The sequence below is a fragment of the Prunus dulcis genome, chromosome 5 (genome assembly GCF_902201215.1).
Source record: "Prunus dulcis chromosome 5, ALMONDv2, whole genome shotgun sequence".
NCBI lineage: Eukaryota > Viridiplantae > Streptophyta > Magnoliopsida > Rosales > Rosaceae > Prunus > Prunus dulcis.
In genome coordinates, this window is record NC_047654.1 from 6,432,676 (window position 1) to 6,443,463 (window position 10,788).

Below are 10,788 nucleotides of genomic sequence, written 5' to 3' on the forward strand. Positions count from 1 at the left end.
CTCCCCGTATTTTCCCTCTCTTTGCTCCCTTTCTTTGAAATCGAAAATGTCTTCTCCAAGGTCCCGTGCCCAGTCTTCTTCAGCTTCGATCCCTCCTGATTACATCACTGGGAGTGGGATTGATGCCCACGCAATAGAGGTTAGGAGCAAACTTCACCCCTTTGCTCAAAAGAATCTGGATGAGAACGTTCTTCATTTGTTCGAGAATACTCTGGTGCTTGGGCCTCACTGGTTTGGCCCTGTTCCTGCTGAGGTGACAGAACTGCTAAGACGAGACGCTGAGGCTCCTTTGTGTTTTGAAAGCACTTCTGCCCTAGCTTCTCATTCTTGGGCTAGCAAGAATCTGAGCCGATCCTTCCCTTCCAGCGAGGTGAGGAACAGCCCAGTCAAATGGGCTGACTGGATTGACAAACTTCTTCCGAGATATGGGGGTCACTGGAGGAGAGCTGGAATTTATGATGCAATCCTTCTGTCCAAGCATTCGATTAACAGAGACGAGAACCTGCTTGCTGCTGCCCTGTGTTTTTGGAATTCTGCCAGCAACACCTTTGACTTCCGTGTGGGTCCCATGGCCCCTACTCTGCTGGATATGGCTCAGATTTTTGGGTTTAGGCCCCATGGCAGACCTGTTGATGCTGTTGGAGATTATCACAGGCGAAAGAATCAGGAGAAAGTGGCTATTCCTTTTACTGTCTCTCCAGCCACGATCAACCAGAACTGCTCCTTTTCCAATTATTTGAAGAGGTTCAGTACTGAGAAGGACAAGGACCAGCAACATATGTTGTTCCTTCTATATTGGCTGAATCGTTTTGTCTTCCCCAATCGGTCTTCAGCAGTTCTGCTTGAGTACAGGCATCTGGTGGAAGCGCTTCATAATCATACTGATGTGGGGCTTGGACCAACAGTTCTGGCTCATCTTTTCAAGAATCTATACACCGCCACCCTTGAGAATCCATTGAACCTGTCTGCTCCTGGTGCATTCTGGATGATCCAGATTTGGCTGCAGGTATATTTCCCTGAGTTAAGATTTCCAGACATAGTTCTGCCTGAAGACCAAGTTCTGGCCCTTCCCCTGATGTTGGCAGAAGTGCCCAAGCGCTCTCTTGAGGAATATTTGATGTTCTTCAGGCACTGTACCAAGAGGTCGGCTGCTCAGTGGCAAGTGGTGATCAGAAGGACCTATCCTTGGTTCCAGACTGGATTTCGGCTTTTCGAGAAGGAGCCAGAAGACGAGGCTGCCATAACAGACTTCAGGAAGAAATTTCTGAGTATCACTCTGCCCAGAGATCTGCCCCATGGTGGGGGCAAACCTCCAAATTATCATCTGGGGGCAGAAGTCTACCATCCCAACTTCTGTGCAAGGCAGCTTGGCTGCCCTCAGCTTATTCCGCTGAAGTCATATCGGAGCTGTAACCGGGCCTCTTCCTGGAGAGATGCAGATGATCTGGAGGTGCACAAGGATGCTCGGTGTGCAGTGAATAAGATCAACAACAGCGCGGATGCCCTCTACCCCTCATGGGAACCAAATTCCTGCAGTTCCGCCGATTTTGATGCCTGGTGGCAAGCCAGATTCCAAAGTCTACCCGCTTCCGTTACTGCCCTGAAGATGCTTTTTGACGGCTGGGAGAACTGGCATCTTCTTGCGGAGGGGGAGGCTAAGGCGCATATGATCCAGACCATCAAGGACATCAATGCGCAGATTATAGAAGGTAGATATCTGATTCTGTCTGTCATTTATTCTGTCTTGATGATCTGCTTCTGACATGTATTCTGCCTGTTTATTAGATCCTTCCCTGACAAAGAACGTCGGTGGACAGTCTGTCCAGGCTGGAGAAGAGATAGGTAAGTCTCCCCTTTTAGTTTTCTTTTGTCTCTTCCTGTTGGATTGGCTTTTAATTTCTACCTGTTTGGTGCAGTCTCTTCTGTCATTGCCGCCGGGGATTTGGAGCTTCCTTCTGCTGATGAAGAGGATGATGTTGAGGCAGAACAAACCCCTGCCGAGGGTGTTCCTTCTGGTAGAAGAAAACGAAAAGGGGCTGGCATTCCTGGTGAGTTTGGAACATTCCAACTGTTCTTTCTGAATTTATTCTGCTTTCTCTTTTCTAATCTTTTGCTTTTGTTCTGTCCAGCTGGGAGTCCTTCTCCTCCTCCCACTAAGTTAAAAAAGCTTAAGAAGAAGGGTGAAGTGGAGTACTTTGCCGTAGAAGAGGCCGCAGCAATCCCGGTCAGTCCTTCTGGGACGGATGACGAGCTGCGAGAAGCTTTTGAGGAGGTGGAGCAGGAAAAAGAGCTGCAGGAGCTGGAGGAGGTGGCCCAAAAGAAGGTGGCTGGGGCGGAAGATGATGTGAGTTTTAGTCTGTGACTTGCGTTAGTTTCTCTTTCGCTTTATTCCTTCTGTTCTGACCCCCTTTTTGTAGGATGAGATTCCTGCTGAGGTGATAGCGGAGAGCATTGCCTTGGCGCAGAAGCAACAAAAGGGTCCGAGTGCTGAGCTGACTAGCTCAGAACTGGCTCTTTTTGAGGATGCTGAGGCAGAACATTCTACTGCCGTTCCAGAGGCCGAGGATCGGATGGAGCCATCTGCATCAGACTCCGTGGATCAGGCAGAATTAACCGTTGTGGTCCCGGAGGCTGAGATGGGGACAACTGCAGCTGTTCCTGTGGTTGTGGTAATTTTCCTTCTCAACTTGTTCATGTTTTCGTGCTGTTCTGTCTGTTCTGCCTTTTCTAACAGTTGAAGTTTTCCAGGTGGAAGTGCCTAAGGCTACTGGTGCTCTGGCCGCTGTATCCAGCCCCCTGAAGCCTCCTATTGTCGCTGTAAGTTTCCATAACTTTTGAGCCTTTTATCATTTTTTACTTTCTGCCTGGTCCTAACTTATGCCCTCTTCTGTAGATGCCAATTCATTCCTTTCCAGGATCATCTGCCACGGCCTCTTTTGCCGACCCAGAACTGGAAGAATTTGAAGCGATGGACCTGGATGCTCAACTGGACAAGCTGGAAAAACTCAGCTCTCCTCCGAGCAAGGCAAAGCCTAGAGCAGTGCAGGAGGCCATGGAGAGGTTAAAAATCTGGCAGTCCACTGAGCTGGAGTTTGATGAAGATAAAGGGGCTCTAGATCAGCTGATGAAAGATCTGGACCTGCTGCATAGACAGAACATGGCTCCAAAGCCCATTCTTGAGATGGGCCTGAGCTTGGCCAGAGATGTGCTTAATCTGCACGATCGCTATGAGGATCTCAAGCCTACCTTCAAGACCTCTGAGTTCTGCAAAGCTACACACGAAGCCAATCTGGCTGACTTCGCAAAGCAGAAGGCAGAACTGGACCAGATGGTGGCTGGATATAAGGAGGCCAAGGCTACTGCGGATAAGTTGGAGAAGCAGATTGAAGAGCTTCAAAAACAACTGGCAGAGTGCAGGGAGGTGCAGAACAGGCTTGGGACCGGACTGAGCTCCAAGACCAAGGCCACTTTCCTGGTGCAGAGCATGGTTGCAGCCTCCAGGCCAGCTTTGGAGATTGCAGAAGCCTCGATCCACCAAGGGGTGTTGCTCCAGAAGGAACTCTCTGTCAAGAAAGCGAATCTGCAGGAAACCCTTAGAAAATTAGGATTTTAGTTTTTTCAATTTCTGTTTCTTTATTTACCTGGACAAATTTGCCGCTATGGTGGCTATTTAAATAAAGTTTGCTCTGCTTCTCCTTCAAACAGCATCTTACTATTTTTATTTTACCCTTGATGTAGTAAACAAAACATAACTTTTGGAAGTAAAAACGAAACTACTTTTAAAGCAAAAATGGATTCATAAAATAGACAAAGTTTTAGCCTTGCTCTCTCTCTATCCCGGGGTCTGTCTGCATAGCTTGTGAATCCCACATGGTTGGGTGGAACTTCTTTAACCATTTGCCATTGATTGGGGCATTGTGAATAACTCCATCTCTGTCCTGCAACCTATATGCCCCCATTCCGAGGATCTGGTTAATCACAAAAGGACCTTCCCATGTAGGTGACCATTTTCCGTATCCAGCTATGTGTGTTCCAAGGGGCAGAATTGCCTTCCAGCCTATCTCTCCTTCTTCAAAACTTTTGTCTTTAACTCTTTTATTGTATGCTCTTGATACAGCCTGTTTTCCTTCCAAGAGTTTGTTGAGGGTGTCAATCCTACTTGCATCCAATTCTTCTAATTCAAGTAACATGGCTTGAGAGTAGTCTTCTCCTGTGAGATCGTGCTGGTGAGCAATTCTAAGAGACTGGACTGCTATCTCCATAGGCAGAATTGCATCATGGCCGTAGGTTAGAGCATAGGGGGTCATGCCAGTTGCTTCTCTTTTTGAAGTTCTGTATGCCCACAAAGTCTCTGATAACTTTTCATGCCATTGCTTTGGATTCTTCTCTAGCATCTTTCTGATGATATTGATAATCACCTTGTTACTTGATTCTGCCTGTCCATTAGCTTGAGCATAATAAGGGGTAGATTGAAGTAGTTTGAACTTGAATGTTTCTGCCATATCTAGCATATCCCTAGATATGAAAGAAGAACCCCTATCAGTTGTGATTGATTCTGGAATGCCGAATCTTTGTATGATCTGTTCTTCTATAAAGGTGATGATCTCTTGAGAAGTTGTGGTTTTGATTGGCTTGGCCTCTACCCATTTGGTGAAATAGTCTGTAGCAACAATGATAAAACAATGCTGCTGGCTGGATAGATTTTGCCAATGAGATCCATTGCCCATCCCCTAAAAGGCCATGGTTTTACCACTGGATTCATAGGGACGGAAGGAGCCTGCTGGATTGGGCCGTGCCTTTGACAAGCTTCACATCCCTTGGAATAGTTGATGCAATCCTTCAACATGGTTGGCCAGAAGTAGCCATACCTTCTAATTAACCAGCACATCTTTCTTCCTCCTTGGTGAGCTCCACAGATCCCTTCATGGGTTTCTCCCATGACTTTCATATATTCTGTCTTTCCGAGGCACCTTAATAGCACCTCATCTTTACTTTTTCGGACCAAATCTTCATTCCACATGAGGTAGTTTGTAGCCATGATTCTCACTCTTCTCTCAGAGGGCAGAGTGGGATACTGCAAGTAAGTCATGATAGGCTCTCTCCAATCGTCTTTAGTGATTAAGGCAGAATTGACTTCTATCTCCATTCCTCTAGTCAAAACCGACGGTAGACTTTTTCTTCCTATCTTGATGATCCTCTGGACGCAGTCTTCGGGCATTTGTATGCCTGATGCCACCTGAGCCAGTTCATTGGCTGCAAAGTTCTCTTCCCTTGGGATGTGTTCCCAAGTAGCTTCTCTAAATTCTGTCAACAGATTTCTAGCTGCTACTAGATATACAGCCAGGGAAGGATTTAGACACTTGTATTCTCCAGCAATCTGTTTTAGGACAAGCATGGAATCTCCCAAGATCTCCACGGATTGGATTCCTAATTCTACCAACATTTCAAGCCCTATAATCAAAGCTTCATACTCGGCCCTGTTGTTGGTGCACTGGAAATCTAACTGGAAGGAATAGCAATGTCTGACCCCCAATGGTTCTTCCAGAACAACCCCGGCTCCTGAAGCCTTATCTGTCTTTGATCCATCAAAATATAGTTTCCAAGGTGTAAGATGAATCGAATAGATTGGATTGTTAAGGCAAACATGAGCCCTAGTTAGTAGATTTGCATTTGCTATGTCCAAAGAGTCCATGTTTTCAATTTCCTCTCCTGGGTGATCTGCTAGGAAATCTGCCACAGCTTGCCCTTTGACAGCTTTCTGGGGGACATACCTGAGGGTGAATTCTGTCAAAGCCAAAGTCCATTTCCCAATTCTGCCTCTCAGCATTGGTCTTGTCAACATATACTTGATCAAGTCTGTCTTGGCGATGATATAGATAGTGTGTGGCAGCATGTAATGTCTGAGCTTTATAGCAGTAAAATACAAGGCCAGACAAAGCCTTTCTATTGCGGAATACCTCCTCTCTACTTCTGTCAGTGTTCTGCTTAGATAGTAAACTGCCTGCTCCTTTCCTTCCTTGTTGTCCTGGACTAACAAGCTTCCAATGGACACCTCTGATGCAGACACATAGAGTTTGAGTGGTCTGCCTCTCTTTGGTGGGGACAGAACTGGTGGATTTGAGAGGTAATCTTTTATTTCTTGGAATGCCCGTTGGTGCTGTTCTTCCCATTTGAATGTTTGTTCCTATTTTAGTCTTAACAGGGAAGAAAAAGGCTGAATCTTTCCTGCGGAATTAGATATGAATCTCCTTAGAAAATTGATTTTTCCTAGGAGACTCTGAAGTTCCTTTTTGTTCCGAGGTGGTAGGGCTTCCATGATGGACTTTGCTTTATTCTTGTCAATCTCTATGCCTCTCTGGTGAACCAAGAATCCTAAGAAATTTCCTGCCTGGACTCCAAAAACACATTTTTTGGGGTTCATTTTTAGCTTGTGCTGCCTCATTCTTAGGAATGCCTTCCTTAGACTTGATATGTGGTTTCCTTCCTCGGGGGACTTAATCACCACATCATCTATGTACACTTCTAAAGAATGTCCTATCATATCATGAAAAATGGAATTCATTGCCCTTTGATAGGTAGCACCAGCGTTTCTTAAACCGAAAGGCATTACAGTATATTCGAAAGCACCTATATGCCCTGGGCACATGAAGGCTGTCTTGTGGATGTCTTGTTCTGCCATCATGATCTGGTTATAACCTGCGTTGCCATCCATGAAAGATAGCATCTGGTTATGAGCAGCTCCGTCTATTAGCATGTCCGCCATTGGCATAGGATATTCGTCTTTGGGAGATGCTTCGTTCAGATTTCTGTAATCCACACATATTCTAACTGCCCCTGTTTTTCTTTTGAGGACAGGTACAATATTTGCTAGCCAATCGGCATAGATGGCTGGTCTGATGAATCCTGCCTTGAGCAGCCTTTCTATTTCTTCCTTGACCTTTAGTTCCGTGTCCATGGACATTCTTCTCCTAGCCTGTTTAACTGGAAGGTAGCCATCTTTGATTGGCAGTTTGTGCTCTACTAGCTGTCTGTCCAGTCCTGGCATCTCGTGATAGTGCCAAGCAAAACAATCTCTGAACTCCTGCAAAAGTGCCATGAGTTCAGACTTGAGTGGTTCTTTTAGAAGTGTGCTGATGAAAGTAGGCCTTGGATCTTCTTCTGTCCCTAAGTTTATTTCTTGTAGAGGATCCTCCTCTTCTGGCAGGGAGTCATCCAATGCTGCCGGTGCATAATCTAATACTTCTTCCTGCAAAACTTCCTCTTCTTGCTCCTTTGTACTTTCGTGCGTGAATTCTGCCATATTGGTGGCTGGATTGTGCATGAAAAACTTCCTTTCTTCCCAGTATACCAACAATCTTTTTGTGATGGATCGGATTGTTGCAGCTCGATCCTTGTCCAGTTGATTGGGACTAATCATCAGAGTTTTTAGCGTAGAAAGGTCTATTCCAGTCCTCCATGGAATTGGCTAGACCTTCTTCAATGAGCCTTTGGGCCGTGACACCATGGGGGCGGCCGGTCTGGTTGACTCCAAAGAAAGTAAAAGGACCGAGGTCGTCATGATAATACCTTGCTTCAAGACACATGGCAGAGGGTAGGAATGGCCGTGGATCGGCCTCTACAATCTCCATTTGGCCTTCATCATTCCATAGTGCTAGCTGCTGGTGGAGGGTGGAAGGAACACAAAAGCTCTGGTGAATCCAATCCCTGCCAAGTAGTGCATTGTAAGTGGTGGAAGTAGTGTCTATCACAAAGAATGCTATTTTTAATTCCTTGCTTCCAACTATGACATCCACGTCTAAGATGCCATGAATTTTTGTGATGCCCCCAGCGAAGTTGGTGACGGTCAAACGGGTTGGAATCAAATCCTTCTCTGTTCTGCCCATTTTGCTCAGCATTCTGTGGGGTAATAGATTAATGGCTGCACCTCCATCTATCATGATTTTGGAAATAGGGATGCCTCCGAGGTTTGCTGTTATAAACAAAGGCCTGAGGTGGTTTGCCATTTCTCTGGTCGGTTTGGGGAAACAAAACTGCTCTTCCGCTGGGTTTTTGGTAGTTCCGCCTGTTCTGACGTTGTCTGCCTGTTGTTCTGGCATCTCCTTTGTTTCCGCCAGTCTGCACTCAAAGCTTTCCTGAGAGAAAACATCTCCTTCCAAGGTGCTTTCTTGTCCCTCGGCGGCCCTGAATTTTTCTGGTAGGATGAACCCCATGTTAACTCCCAAGTCACTCTGTAGTAAGTCTTCTAACTCTGCGCCAAAAGCCTCTGTTTCAGCATCCAATTCTTCCTCAAATTCCATCAGTTCTTCCCCGTATTCTTCGGTCCAATCATCTTGTTCTTCAGTTCCGAGGGGGTCATTCTGTCCTTCTGCAAATGTTCCATAGTCCAATTGTTCCTCTTCATATTCCTCCGTGGGGTCGTCTTCCCCTTGCTGTGGGGTAGCCTCTAATTTGCCTTGTGTCTGCATGATGTGGAGATGACTACCTGATGATGAGGCTGGATGGACAGGAGATCTGGCGGAAAGTTCTGTCCCCAGTAGTTTTCTTGAGTGACAAGCTTTCTGTTCTGTCTGGGGAAGTGCTTCAGGATTCTTTCCTTTCCCGGCAGAGTTGGTCTCTGGATGTACCTGCGTATTATTCTGGCTCTTAAGATGTGTGCAGTACTGCCTCTGGATTCTCCTTATTTGAGTTCTGGTTAACTCCAGAGTTGGTCTACCGCTTTTTCCTACGGAGTACCATCTGCCCTCTATGACTGTTGCCAAGGGTTTTTCGTTTCCTGGTGTCTTGATTGGTATTTCCTTCCTGGGCTGCTCTGTTCTCCTTTCGCTGGATTGTGCAGGCCTGAAACAGTTCTCCTGTCTTGTTTTGTCTCGGGATGAGGTTCCAATTCTATCGAAGACGCTAGGTGTGGGCTGATTTTTCCTGTCTAGAACCACTTCTAGCTCTGTTTCACATTTACACCTGCTACAGAGGACCACCCCAGCTGATATGGTGGTTCTTGGTCTTTGGCTGGTTTTCCTTATGATCCTTCTGCTTCTGCTGCAACTAGCATCTGTTATTGGCTGAGTTTCCCTCTGTTCTGGCCAACTCAAGTTGACCATATTGACTTGTGGTTGAGGGAAAGGATCCGTTGTGACCGATGGAGGTTTTTCTGCCAGTTTCAACCTTCCTGCCGTTATTCCTTCTTGTATCACGTCCCTGAAAACGACACAACTATTGGTAGAATGGTTCCAAGAGTTGTGCCACCTGCAGTACTGTCTGCCCTTGAGTTCTTCCGGCTTGGGTATTCTGTGGGGCGTTTCTATTGCCTTCTGCAGCAGCATTTCATCGAACAAAGCATCAACCTTGGTTAAATCAAAAGAGTAAACCTTGTTCTGCATTGGCTTGTTGGGAACGAATCCTCCCGTGAATGGTGGTGGCTTTTGGTCTTTAGGTGGCTTTGTAAGGGCTTTGCAACTAATAGGATGTTTTAGTTTTGCCATTTCTGCCACCGAAACCTCTTTCTCTTCTGACTCTTCTGTGTCCTCCTGTGATTCCACCCCAATTAGGTGGACCGAAGAGGAAGGGGATTTGTAATAAGTGCCTTTAGAGGAGTTCCTTCTCTGTTGTTCCTCTCTGAGCAGCTCCTCGTATTTGGAAGCCTTATCAGCCAATTCTACCAGGTCCCCGAACAATATCCCGTCGAACCTCTTTCTGAGAGAGATTTTAAGGGCAGCTTGGGCCATCTGGATGAAATGTCTCTTCTCCATGGGGATTCGGCACTTCATTTTGAGCTTTCAGAACCTGGTTATGAAGTCTTGGGCTGGTTCATCTTCGCTTTGCTTGAGGGCGGCCAAGCCACTAATGGTGACTTCTGGCTGGACCCTGTAATAATAGTCATGGAAGACGTTCTCCATCTGTTCCCAAGTCTGCACATAATTGGCTGGCAGGCTAGTATACCAGGTGAAAGCCTGTCCAGAGAGAGAATTGCCGAAGAGTCTTAGTTTCAACAAAGGGTTGTTCTCAATAGCTATGCATTGGACGGAGAACCTGCCTATATGTTCAACTGAGGAAGCATGGGGGTCCTCCCCGTTGAACAAGGTGAAGTTTGGTACTTTGAAACCTGGAGGCAACGGTATTTGATCGATGTAGGCTGGATAGGGGTTTCTGTAAGTAGGCCTTTCCCCTCTCCTAGCCTCGGGTTCCATGATTTCTCTGATCATTCTTTGCAATGCCCCTATGTCATTCAAAGCATTGACGGGGGGAAGATTTTGTCCCAGTTGTGGCTGGATGTAATCGATCCTGGCCTCCGCTCTGTATGGTCTGGGTGGAGGTTCCTCCCTGTGCCCTTCCTGCTCTTCGATGTCTAGGTGATTTCTCCAGTTTACCCCCGGCCTATTCCTGTCATGATTAGCGAAAAGGTTATTTCCCCCTCTGCCTCTTCTCCCTCTTGCGGGTGGAGGGAATGGATTAGGGTCCATCCTTCTGGGTCTATATGGCAATACAGCTGGTGGTTCTGGCTGAAATGCCAAAGGTTGATCATGCTGGACCACCAAGGGTGGAATGGGCTGAGGTTCTGGCTGGTTCTGCTGAACCAATACAAGGTCATTTGGTCGGGCTGGGACCTCCTGCTCTTGATTAGGAAGGATTCCCTCTCTTGGGCCAGCCTGGACTTCTCTGTGATCTGGCAGTCCAGCAATCTGTGCAACTAAAGGATTTTCCTGGTATGGCCATGCCAGTCCTGGCGGAGGACCGTGAGGGAGATCTAACTGCTGGACTACAGCATCAGGGTTTTGGATTCTGGCCATGGTG

At 46.7% G+C, this 10,788-nt stretch overlaps 2 protein-coding genes and 1 long non-coding RNA gene across 3 annotated transcripts; 1 reads left to right on the forward strand and 2 right to left on the reverse strand.

The window, feature by feature from the left end:
* Nucleotides 1–2,593: 2,593 nt before the first annotated feature.
* LOC117628837 lies at nt 2,594–2,925 on the forward strand. Its single transcript, XR_004586024.1, has 3 exons — nt 2,594–2,669; nt 2,749–2,817; nt 2,894–2,925. It is a non-coding gene; the product is annotated as an uncharacterized LOC117628837 (long non-coding RNA).
* Nucleotides 2,926–3,815: 890 nt separating this feature from the next.
* Nucleotides 3,816–4,502, reverse strand: LOC117628914. Its single transcript, XM_034361457.1, has one exon. It carries the CDS (start codon nt 4,500–4,502, stop codon nt 3,816–3,818), a length of 687 nt encoding a protein of 228 aa, XP_034217348.1.
* A 5,271-nt stretch (nt 4,503–9,773) lies between these two features.
* On the reverse strand, nt 9,774–10,457 carry LOC117628915. Its single transcript, XM_034361459.1, has one exon. The coding sequence runs from the start codon at nt 10,455–10,457 to the stop codon at nt 9,774–9,776; it is 684 nt and encodes a 227-aa protein (XP_034217350.1).
* Nucleotides 10,458–10,788: the final 331 nt, after the last annotated feature.

What these genes read in the sequence shown, in the direction of transcription:
- LOC117628914 (XM_034361457.1), bottom strand. Translation starts at nt 4,502, where the DNA reads ATGGCAGAAACATTCAAGTTCAAACTACTTCAATCTACCCCTTATTAT.
- LOC117628915 (XM_034361459.1), bottom strand. Translation starts at nt 10,457, where the DNA reads ATGGACCCTAATCCATTCCCTCCACCCGCAAGAGGGAGAAGAGGCAGA.